General features: G+C 38.2%; 1 protein-coding gene across 1 annotated transcript in view; it reads right to left on the reverse strand.

The window, feature by feature from the left end:
* The window catches only part of unc5db (unc-5 netrin receptor Db), a 241,043-nt gene that overhangs the window by 93,490 nt on the left and 135,367 nt on the right, over nucleotides 1–12,186 (reverse strand). Inside the window, exon 2 of the mRNA XM_015340831.2 lies at nucleotides 305–523. Coding sequence (XP_015196317.2) covers nucleotides 305–523 — 219 coding nt within the window. The remainder of the gene's footprint in view (nucleotides 1–304; nucleotides 524–12,186) is intronic.

A 12,186-nucleotide genomic window follows, 5' to 3' on the forward strand; every position in this document is an offset into this window, starting at 1 on the left:
TGACATTATTCTGAGCGCTGATATAAATATTGTCATGACTTCCATAATTAAAAGACAGAAATTGATACAGACAAATGCCCTGAGTAATCTGGGTGCAGTAATATGTATTACACCCTTCAATAACTTCCAAGTTTCAATTTCATCCCATTACTGTCCCAGCTAATCCTTAATTATTTCACTGAAGATTGCTAAAACAAATGAACAACTGCAGAGGAAAAGAAGGGAATAAAACAGAATGGGAGTCTGCTAAACCGGAACCTAGCACTGTCCTGGGAACAGAGTGGGGGGATTATGGAGCTCCTACCTGTGCTTTCATCAATACTCTCCTCTGAGACATGTTCATTCTGATGAACCCATTCGCCGTTGCATTTAAAAAAGATCTGCAATGCAGGCATGGCACGGCACTGCAGCTTAATGGGGTTGCTCTTGATGATGTAGGCATCTTCTGGCTCTTGAAGGAAGTGTGGAAGTGTCCCAGGAACAGATGGAATGGAATCTGGAAGGGCATCACTGCTTTCACTTCCTGTAAAACCAGGAGAAAGAGACAAGCCGGTGACCTACAGTACTTCTTGAAGGTCAAAAGGGATCTATGGTTGAAATGTGAAGGATAAACATGAGTTTCCCCCATGTCGAAGCTCAGCACATACTCGATCATTCGGAAGAGAAGAAGGGAAGAAAAGGAAGATTTTTTTTTTAAGTGTACAAGTATCTCACCAAACATTTGTTAAGAGAATACGGTATTGGCCTCAACCTAGCAAATTTACCACAGTAAAATGTGCCCACCATAAACTGTGGCTATGGGGGCAGAACTGTTGGCAGCTATAGGGATTTACTAGCAATATTTAACAGACTGTTTAAAAGCCCTTATTTCATGCACCAATTAATGTTAATTTAAATACATGCAAATCTAAATAGAGCATGAAGACACATTTCAGCCCACTTCATCTTTCCTTAGCCTTTTTTTCAACCTTTTCCATTTTCCCATACTTGCATACCGATGTTGTCATTTAATATGGAGAAACATTACAGTTACCACTTGAGATTGTGATCCAGGTATTGGCCTGGTTTGATGGATGATTTATTCAATCATGTTGTGATTCAGCCATTTGAACAATGGCCTTGGCCCCTCCAAAGACAATTCCCTCCAGAAATGAGAAATTTGTATCTGTCAAGGGAAAACTAAGACTTATCAACCAAATACGACAAGTAGGAAAGGATTGCTCTCACAATATCTGGGAGTTATGGTAAAAAAACCTCAAATCAGTCAAGCCATCCTGGAAGCTGTTTGATACTAAGAAACCATTCAGAGCCATAATGGCCTTTAGAAAGTGCTGTGTCCTACAATCAAATTCAATTTTACACTGAAATCTAATCTCTTAAGTCTGCTTGCCACCTCCTCTATGTTTTTACATCAAGGAAATAAAAAATGTAAAAGCAGATTCATACAGCACACATGACTAACATTCCATTTAATTAAATCTACCCTTGAGATATTTCCACTGTCAATAAAAAACACTATTTTAACACAGCAGCCACATTCTAAGGAGTACACTTCATTTATTAATTTTGTGTTTTCAATGTAGAAATATTTTGTTTGTTTTACATTCCTGAACAGTATTCAAGGACGACGGGTAATTTCTGGGCTGGGGTTAGTCTGCTGGTGACCTCAGACACAGGAATGGAAAAGGATGGACACTTAAAACAAACTACTTTCAGAAACCCTAACTTTTAAGCATCTTCAGTGAACTCTGGAATTGTTGGCACCCCTTGAAAAATATGAAGAAAAAAGTCTTAATAAAATAAACCACATAGATAATGGCATATAATTAATACTCATATGTCAGGGGAATACTTGTTCTTTTTTTCTAAAACATTTATTTTCATTTTAAGGTTCAATTGTAAATAAGTAATGCTGTGTTACTCGTAAAACATAAGCCAAAATTATTGGCACCCTTCAAGAGCCCTTCAAATACAATCAAACACATCTGAAAAAGCCACAAGTTGATACAGTACTTGTTTGAGTTCAATTTTGTCTTAAGGAACTAATGTGTGTACTTTAGAGACTTCCTGTTTCCTTAGAGTATAAAAATGATGAAACATGCACAGAAAAACCTTTTGTCATCCTTCAGCATGGAGAAGGTCAAAGAACTAACAACAGAAATGAGGAAAACCATTGTTGATCTTCACAAAGCAAATAATAGGTACAAAAAGTAAGTAAAACCTTAAAAATACCAATATCGACTGTCAGAGCAATAATTAAAAAATTCAACACCACTGGAACAGTGGTTAATTTGCCAGGAAGAGGACAGAACCCCATCTTGTCCCCATGCGCAGTGAGAAGGACAGCTAATAGACGACACTTCCATGCCAATAAACTACTTGGAGGAGTTGCCAGAAGAAATCCCCTGCTGTTGCAGAGGATCAGATTGAAGCGGCTGGACTCCGTTGGCACTTTGACTGGGAGCGGGTGCTGTGGTCAGATGAGAGCAAACTCTTTGGCCACAGTCATCACAGGTATGCTTGACGTAAGAAAAGGGATGCACATACCGAAAAGAGCATCGTACCTACTGTAAAATATGCTGGGGTGGAGGATCTTTGATGCTCTTGGACTGCTTTGCTGCTAGTGGTCCTGAAGCCCTTGTTAAGATCGATGGCATCATGAGTTCTCAAAAGTACCACGATATTTTGCCATAGCTTATACTTTATACTTCTTTTTTTCTTCATACTTATCAAGGGGTGCCAATAATGGACTCCACCGTATGTTGGCATTAGCTTCAAGACGCATTTTAGGGAAACCCCCTTACCTATAACAACTGTCATAAGGGGAGGCAGAAGCTAATTTAAAGGAGTTTCCAAATATTCCCATCTTTAAATGCATCTTAACTTGCCCGAAAACTGAGTTAAGACAGACCTTCAATTCCTTCCAAACTTGGGTATCAATACAAGACTCTAGTCAAATTCCTACCCTACCCTAACGTTTGTTAAGCTACCACCTCTGCACTAACCCATTCACTACCACTAATCTAGAGACCCCTTGGTCTCATCCTGCTGGCCAGGTTATCTCCCCTGTAACTAAGAGGGTAAAGTTAAATACCAGAACTGGATAATATATCTGATCTTTCAAACACAATTGTATTATTATTGGGTTAATTTCTTTTACTTCATATCAGTCTTCTCTTTTCTACCTGTTATGTTTCATCTATTAAATGTACCACCTTGCTTTAGAGCTAGTTAAGCATTATATTCTGCAGTGGTGATCATGTGAGGGGCACACAATCTGGAAGCCAAGTTTCAAACATCATTGTCATTCAAGAAATACTTGTTGGTGTCGCAGGAAACTGAAGCTTTGTTATTAGTGAATGATTAAAGCAACTAAGAATAGTAAAATTGTTGACAGGAACTTCCTTGTGATGAGTTCAGTTTCTGATTGTCAGAAATCAGGAAGATCAAAAGATACTTTTCTACTAATGCAGCGGTATTAAAAAAAGTATAAATTGCTAATCAATGGGAAATTTTGTAAGAGGACAATACAGTTAACACATTTTTACAGTTTGCGTATAGTTTTGCTATGTTCTACAATAAGATGTATTTAAAGGAGAGAATGACTGAAAAAATCCTAAATTACCTTCTGCTTCTATTCATGAGTTGCAGTAGAAAACTATTCCAGCGTATAGTGCAAGAAGGAAAAGAAAGAATAGTAAAGGTCCATAATGTAATTTTTTGACATTTGGAATGACATTCCAAAGTTCTCAGTTTTAACCTTATTGATTTTTTTCTGCACAGGCTGATGTAACTCTCAGTAATCACTAGTGTAAAAGGCAAAATGTTCCTAGAGAAGCAAAATTTGAAAATGAAACCCATTCCTTTCTGTTCACATTGGACATACAGTAACCTAGCCATTCAATTAAAGAATTGTCATAGTAACTTGAAACAGCAAACTGTACTCACATTTCTTCATATCATCTTAATTAACTTTCTGTGTATCTCAGATTCTGTTTTAAGTAGTTTTATTACTCCCAGTAGTAGCAGTTAATGTCTCATACATGAAACGTGTCATTATTGTCTTTGAAGAGAAAATAGAAGAGGCTGAGACCCCAGGGACTAATATGTAATCTACAACCTGTTTCTTTTTCCTCATCGATAATAATTTGCAAGACTTTCACACAAATGCCTTTCGAACCGCTGGCTTATTCATCATTAAATTCTGTCTCCCGGAGGCGTCAAATACAAATTAACGGCACATTAATCACGGGAAATGCCCTCGATAAAATCTGTACAAAGAACAATCTGAGTCAAACTCATGAGTTTAATACAGATGGAAGGAAAAGCATTGACTCTATTTATTTTCTCTTTATTTTAGCCCCTGGCACTCTGCTATTTATACGTTTCATTTACATCTTCGAGGCTCTGAGGAGCTGGTGCCATCTGTTTATCTCCTGTGGGCCACAAAGGAGACAAGATGACATGATAGTCAATTCTATTGACTTGTGTGGATGTAACAAAGCCAAGAAGTGATATATGAGTCCTATGGTTTACACATGCATTAATGTGTATATACAGTATATGATAGAAAAGGCACAGAAATAGAATTTCAACATTACCCGTCAAAATCTGAAGTTTAATCATTCCATCAATTACAGTACCTTAACTCTCCTCAGTGCCTTGTCTAGTGTAAGCTATGGTCTCAGACCATGTGAGTAAGGTACGTTCTTGTCTCATCTCACATCTCCAATTAATGAAAAACAAACATAAATACAGTATGTATGGATTTACTTTATCACATGCTGTACATGGATCCGTACTGAAAAAGTTAAAATCGGTCTCCCTCACAAAATAAAAATCATAAATGCCTCCTCGATGGAGGCTCACCGTAGATCTCTTCAGCAAAGATTTGTTGAACTGAAGATGTTAAATTAAAAAGCTACAGAGGTTAATTGATCAGCGAGTCCCAATATTATTTTAAACGAATTGCTGGTATTCAAAAAGCACATCACATTTCATGTGAGCACTTAGCTTTGTTGAGCATCTGCCTTTTAAGAGATCAAAGCACTTGGCAGATAATTAAAAAAATGGAAAAGAAAGATCTCAGTGACATTTCAGAGCTCATTTGCTTAACGGATGCCAAAACAAGCCAATTACTGAGCTTGCAACGTCTAGGATTTCTTGGAATGCAATTTAAGTAACAGGACAATTGTCATCTTTAAAGCTATTATAATGTTTAGATACTCCATGCTAATATAATTCATTAGCTTTGCAAATGCAATGCCTTGATACCCATTTGTAGGCACACAGGCTCTACAAAGCACCTCTCAAAACAAAAAGCTGAAGGGCCTGATTTTTCATTGTGGGCAAAACCATCCATCTAATTTCTTTACTGTGGAGTTGGATGTTTGCCCATAATAGAATACCCAATGTAATGCCCATATGTAACATTATAAAGGTGTCCCAAACCCTTTTCTGTGGTTTCTCACTTAATAGGTCATTCAGGCAATAACCAACAGTTCATTCATCTACAGCTGCTTGGTCCATCTGAAGTGGAGAAAAAAACATGGGTTTCACTGTAAACTGTTCATAAACTCACAAGTTGTTTCACCCTGCTAACTGATCAAATCATACTTTATTTGCCAGCATTTAATGACTAAATGATTTATTCATGTTAGGCACACACGCTGAAATTTTCAGTCTCTTCTGGTAACCTATGAAGCATGAGAACCAAGGCGGATTTGTTTTATCTGGCCAAAATGAAATGGGGGGAAAAAGAAAACCGAAGTGTGGAAGCCAGTATGGATTTAAATGACACACAGAGGTATAGCGCTAAGCTTCTCAAATCGATAAAAGTGTTGAGCCAGCAAGCTGTCAGAGCAGTCTTTAGAAGGACTCATAAGACAAACACACACACACAAAAGCAGAACTTGGGAAGAAAACAGCTAAACCCAGTGTATGGTAGTTCCTGATACTTAGAGAACGACTAAGCAGGAAAAAAAATGAAAAGGGAAAAGAAAGAGAAAAAAAAATTCAGCTCATATGGAGTCTTTCTCAGCAGATCTTTGAGTGACAAGGAGAAAATTGTTTCACCAGCTGAACAAGATGAAATTAATTCCTTTTAGCGATTTTCTGCTATGGGAGAGGTGGACGGGAAAGGCTAAAACATGTGGAAATAATTCATTAAGTACAATCACACCGGAGCAGGACTGGCTACAAAATGCTGCCTCCAAATTGATTTTTGACGGATCTTTAATTTTTCTATGGCTCTGATGTTTTCACGTCTCTCCGGGTTCATGACAACAATTCCAGTGCTGCAGGTGATGGCTCTCTCTTCAGGCATGCCTGATACTGTATGTGCATCCGGGAGGGAGTGTGGGTGCTGGGAAATCAAGTCGAAGCAGTTGCCATGATTGAAAGGAGGCAAGATTAGAGATTAACTCAAAGGCATAGAGGGATTCCCCTATTTCTCTCATTACAACTGTACAACTGGATGCGAACACTGGCAATTTGTAATATACTCCATGAGCTTGTCTCTTGTGCATAAATCAGAGCTCATCCATCGATAGTGAACCATAGCAAGCTCTAGTAGTCATCCTCCAGTATTTGTCCACCCTCTGTACTGGTGGAAAACATTTAAATTTACTCCTGAATTGATATATGGTTGTGTATGCAAACTACAGGAAATACAAGATTAATTAACTTTTATATGGCCATGACAGAAAGTAAGGAACTCCTGTAGTGTCTGAATGTGTAGGTTATGACGATTTACTTTCCACTTGCCATCTACTTCTCACAGGGATGCCAACTTAATCCAGTTGCTCCATAAATGAGTTTGTCTTTGACAAGGATTATTTAGACAACATACATACAGCGAAGATTAAACAAATGACCTACAGCAAACCTTAAAATGCACCTCACAGCAGTGTGGTATCTCAGGCTATCCTAAGAGTTTGAGCTGAATAAGTAAATTCAGCAGAGTGTGATTCAAGTTATACCGTGTGTCAGATTCTGAGGGAAAGCAAAAGGGAGGTTCCAGGAGACAGTGAAGAGCCATTTTATTCTAGCATATCAGTTTGTCAAACACGTGTGCAGCACAGCACGCAGGACGATTGAGGTGATGAGAGAAAGACAAAAAATAGCATAATGTGAGTTTCCAAGGTGCAATATCGAACAAACAGTCTGGAGGCCATTTGTATGTGTTTTGTTTTGTTGCATGACCTCTGGAGTAGCACTTCAGAGCTGGAAGTGTTTTGAATATGGGCAAGTAGAATTCCTGCAACATGTTCATGCCACTTTCAGGACAGTGGTACCAGGAAGCAACAACAAAGGGGACAGACAGCAGCGTGGTGGAATTACTAAAATTGTAAAACACCAATAAATAGGCATGTCAAAAATGTATTGTATTCCAAACTTAATAAGCTCAAAAATATAAGGAAAATAAGCACAGTTGAACTTAGAGGCCCCCAATTTATAAATCTGGTTTTATACACAAATTACAGTGGTCCACTGATTTGAAAATAATAAAATTTAACCTCACAAATGATTAGTACAGCATGATAAGATTAATACAGTAAGCATTATTTAAAATTAAAACGACCCAACAAGAATTATGACATCACACTACCTCTTTTGGCATCATTGTGGCTCTTTTCTGAAGTTTCATTTGAATTCACAATTTGTCGATAACAATATAAGACATTTTCCTGGCCAAATTTCCCATTGGCCCTTACCAATCACGGCCTCCTAATAATCCCCATCTATGAATTGGCTTCACCACCCTGTTCTCCTCCCCACTGATAGCTGATGTGTGGTGAGCGTACTGATGTACTATGACTGCCGTCACATCATCCAGGTGGGGGCTGAACATTGGTGGTAGTTGAGGGGAGTCCCCATTACCTGTAAAGAGCTTTGAGTGGAGTGTCCAGAAAAAGCTCTACTGTATATAAGTGTAAGCAATTATTATTATTATTATTTTAATTATTTAATTCTACCAATTCTATTAATATTTATCTAATAGTCTTCTATTTTACACACACTCAATGGTGTACATTGGTGATGTGGCTATGAAGCTACAACCTCTGGAAAATGGGCGAATTCAAAGCTACAAATATACTCTCACCGGTGAAGTGATTTGAATCTGTGAGCTCCTCAGGGCCACACAGGAGAGTTAACACTGAGTGGAGGAGCACCTCTCAGTGATGTCACTGAAGATAGATTGCAAGTATCTTTCAGGTCTCAGAAAAATGCTGTTATGTTAAAACCTTGGAGAATCCTGACCAGCATCTGCCCACCAATGCCCAGCAGCTCTCAAACAAATCTGTGCCACCATCTGGGAAATCCCAGTCACAGGGGCCAGAAACAGATCTAATGTGGCTCAGACCTATGATTTGTGGATTATGGAATCCAACCAGTATTCTGAAAGGACACCTCACTGCTTGAACTAATCAGGAACACTGCAAGTACTGTTCGTATTTGCAAATAACTTTTTCTCACAACCAAAAACACATTCTAGTTAAAATGGTGCTGTGCTAAGAGAAATGAGTTGAAATGTAAATTACATTTCTTAATTCACTCATCTGTGAATTAAATCAATTGGGAATAAACAGTAAAAATATATATTGAACAAAATAACCTAATACAACATTAAATACTACATCCTGTTGTAACTCAAAGGAAAAACTGTTTCCTACAGTTTGAGATCTGAGCATGAATAAAACATTGATTTTTTTTTCCTGCAAGCGCAACTATAGTTTCAAATGTCAGCAGAACAAGCTTTATTAGAATGTTGAACTTTTCTGAATTCTGTAATTATCTCTTTGACATGAAATTAACATTTATACATGGCCACACAGAGGAAATAAGAGTCAGTTTGGCAGCCAGACTCAATTTGAAAGTTTAACAGGATCAAAGTGGTGCTGAGGCTTTATGTGAGCACGGGGATCAGTCTTCATATTAGTTAACAACAGGAACAGCATGCTAATTATGCATGAGCTTCACCTCTTGCAATGCAAAAGACTGAATACATTCAAACCCGCATTCAAATACTCTGCCCTATGTTGATATAGAGTACACGCAGCATGTCTTTTTATTTGTGAGTAAAAGTGCATATTTGATTTTTTCATCTAAATTAAACTTAATGAGTATATATTTTTAGCTGTCTCCACCGTTCTTTTTATTCGCAATCAGCTGGTTGCTCATTTATTAAGCAAGGCTGCGTCAAGGCACATAACTCAATTTGAACAATTTCCAATCAAGAACAGTTTGTCATTTTTCTTCTTTCCTGTTATTGCAATATGTTCGTCTATACAGGTTAATACAGCACAGCCAACTAAGTGACTACCGAGGCCATGAGCCTAACTTCTAAAAACAACAATGATTGGGATTATGCAATGTTTTTTTTTTCAAATCTTCTCGCTGAGGTTTTGTGTTAGCCCATTATCTCCTGTGATGTGCCTTTTTTAATTAGTGCCATCTGTTCTGCTTCATTGCCCATTGATTGTCAGGCAAGTCCTAAAAATTGAAGTGGCCACGTGGCTGTCTAGTGGCTCAGCCAGTAAAGATGCTCTGTAGGAATGCCATCGTGGATTTGACCATGTGTAGTTAACTGGAACCAGCATTCCACATAACCGACATAGCCAACAGTGCTCAATGGAGTGCAGTAGAGAGAAGGACTGGGATTTGATAGCTGGCTCTGAGTCCTTTATGAAATAGTGACTCCTGCAACTCTCTAGGTTCTTGGATTACAGGGGCGTCAGTGAGGGATGCACCACTCCAACAACTGGCCTCAACCTTGCTGCCAGGCTCAGTGGAGTGTTTAATATGTTGAAAGATTAATGGCTCCATAGATGGTCAGGGGAGAGGAGCATGTCTGCCCTGCCTAATCATCCATATGCAGTATGTAGTCATCGATGTGAGCTGAGTTGCAAACCAGCAATTGGAGATTCTGAATGACGTCAGTAAAAAATGAAAAAAAGGATAAGCAGACATATTTATGGGTAGTAGGTCGAAGTTTCAAATATGAAATATGAACACAATGCATTCTCATATTTCAGTCATCAGGGAAAGATGACTGTTACACAAGCAGAAACAAGTGTTTTAATGACATTTTTAATAATGGTGTCCTTTAGAGGCCCACCGATGCAAAGGAAAATGTATTGTAAGAAATAAGGTACCTGATAAAAAGGCTTTCACTTCAGCTTGTATCTAACCATATACCTTCACTGCTGTTTTAATGAGTAAGACAATAGACAATTTCGTTTAGTGGACATATACTGTAATACATTTTATTTTGTTTTGTATTGCTTTATTGGAATTTATCATTAACTTAGAAAAAAGAGCTGATGCACGTAAAACAAAACTATTCAAACCAGGTCACCTATTCGGCAGGAGAACCCATTCTGTTGATTAGTGACCAGAGTACCAGTGACAGGGTAGTTCTTGATGGTATTTCCTACTGTTTAAAGGGAAATCATAGAACAAGCTCTGCTGTTGGTAAAATGCTGCTCCTGTCCCACCCAATCATTTTCACAAAACAAACAATCTGTAGTACAGTATTAAAAATTACAGAGATACTACTGATTCTGCTAGCTTTTGCAAATTTCTTATGCTAACCTGGCAGCTTATCAGAGTTAGAGCATACATTCGTTCTCCACTTAACGAATGCAGTTAATTAAAAGCACGAGCCTTCTTAATGTCTCTGCACTTACAGCAGTCAAAGGTAACAGATAATTGGAACAAGGTGACAAGCCATGCTCATTAAACTCTGTAACGCTCGAGTGCTTAGTGCATGATAAATGGCCGTAAATATGACTTTTAATGAAGGGATGAAGGGACAGCCAATAAAAGTCACTCATGTTCTCATTATGCCAGTTAAGTTTAACACAGCCCTGAAATGTTCCTCCATTTATTACCCATCATTTCTTTATCACCTGACTAAACAGAAAGGACAAAATACAGCAAATCAATAGACCCTACCTCCATAGGAAAGTGAATTGTAATATGGCATGTTCTACACTTTACCTTGGAAACCCGCATAATGCAGGAGACATGCAAGGTTAGTCAAGAATCCAGAAGAATTCTCCACACGCTGCACACCACAAAACAAGTGTTTGGTTTCTGACAGCTCACGAGCACAGTTTAGTATGACATTATACTGGCACAGCTGCAATGCCCTTGCATTCATTGTTTTTTTTTAAAAAAAGGGAATCAAATCTTGAGCAAAATAAAGGTATTTATTCGTGGGAATGCTTGAATCATTGTAGTTAGCTTCATTTTGGGGTTTATTTTCTGCATTTGGCATGGTTGTTAAGTAGGGTAAGATTTAATATTACTCTATGTCCATATCAGCTTACATCAGTTTCAGAACAAGCTGCCGATGTATCTCCTCAGTTTAAAACCCATCCAACAGACTGAAGCAGTATCACTCACTTCACATGTTATATTAGCATTACATCCAGTCAGCCTAAACCCTCAGTCATTTAAGGAGAAAAGTCTGTGATTCCATTCAATTCTCAGGGGATTTCTTTTTTCCCTGGAAAAATGAACCTTGAGACCTTGTTTCTTCCAAATCCCACAAATCTGGAAATATATGCAGAACATAAGTGAAAGGCTTTTCCGACAGACTTGAGCTGATTTTGAAGGGAGTGTATAAGGAATTGTCAGCCTAATCCTCCTAGCCAAGGCGAAGTGAATCAATATGTGCATAAAGAATGGGCTGGATTCGAGCTGAGCTTTCATTTCTTGTCTTTTGCTACTCTTCTCTGCAAGCTCCATCACAAAAAAAAATATTTCAAGATATACACAAAGTAAAGAAATTGCCAGAGAAATGTGTGCTTAGCTGCCTTGATACTTTTGAACTCTATTTAGAAAAATTGAATTAGTAATGGGAACCTAGTATGATTAAAAAGATCCAACCTTCACCCCCTAAAAAAGTAAATCACAGCTATACTTACTTACTGTATCCATTACTACATCATCCTGTTATACAGTAACTTAATTTCCACTGAAATCAATTGTGCAGAGTGGTGGTATCATGGTCAGCACTGGTGCTTTACAGCTCTTGGGTCCAGGGATAGATTAGGGACTGGGGTGCTTTCTATGTGAAGGTTGCGGGAGTTTTAACTTGTTTTCTATATGAAGGTTGCGTGAGTTTTAGCTTGTTGCTGCAGTCTCCTCCTTCCCCTCCCCCCAAAGATATACTGA

This window comes from Lepisosteus oculatus, chromosome 2 (genome assembly GCF_040954835.1).
Source record: "Lepisosteus oculatus isolate fLepOcu1 chromosome 2, fLepOcu1.hap2, whole genome shotgun sequence".
NCBI lineage: Eukaryota > Metazoa > Chordata > Actinopteri > Semionotiformes > Lepisosteidae > Lepisosteus > Lepisosteus oculatus.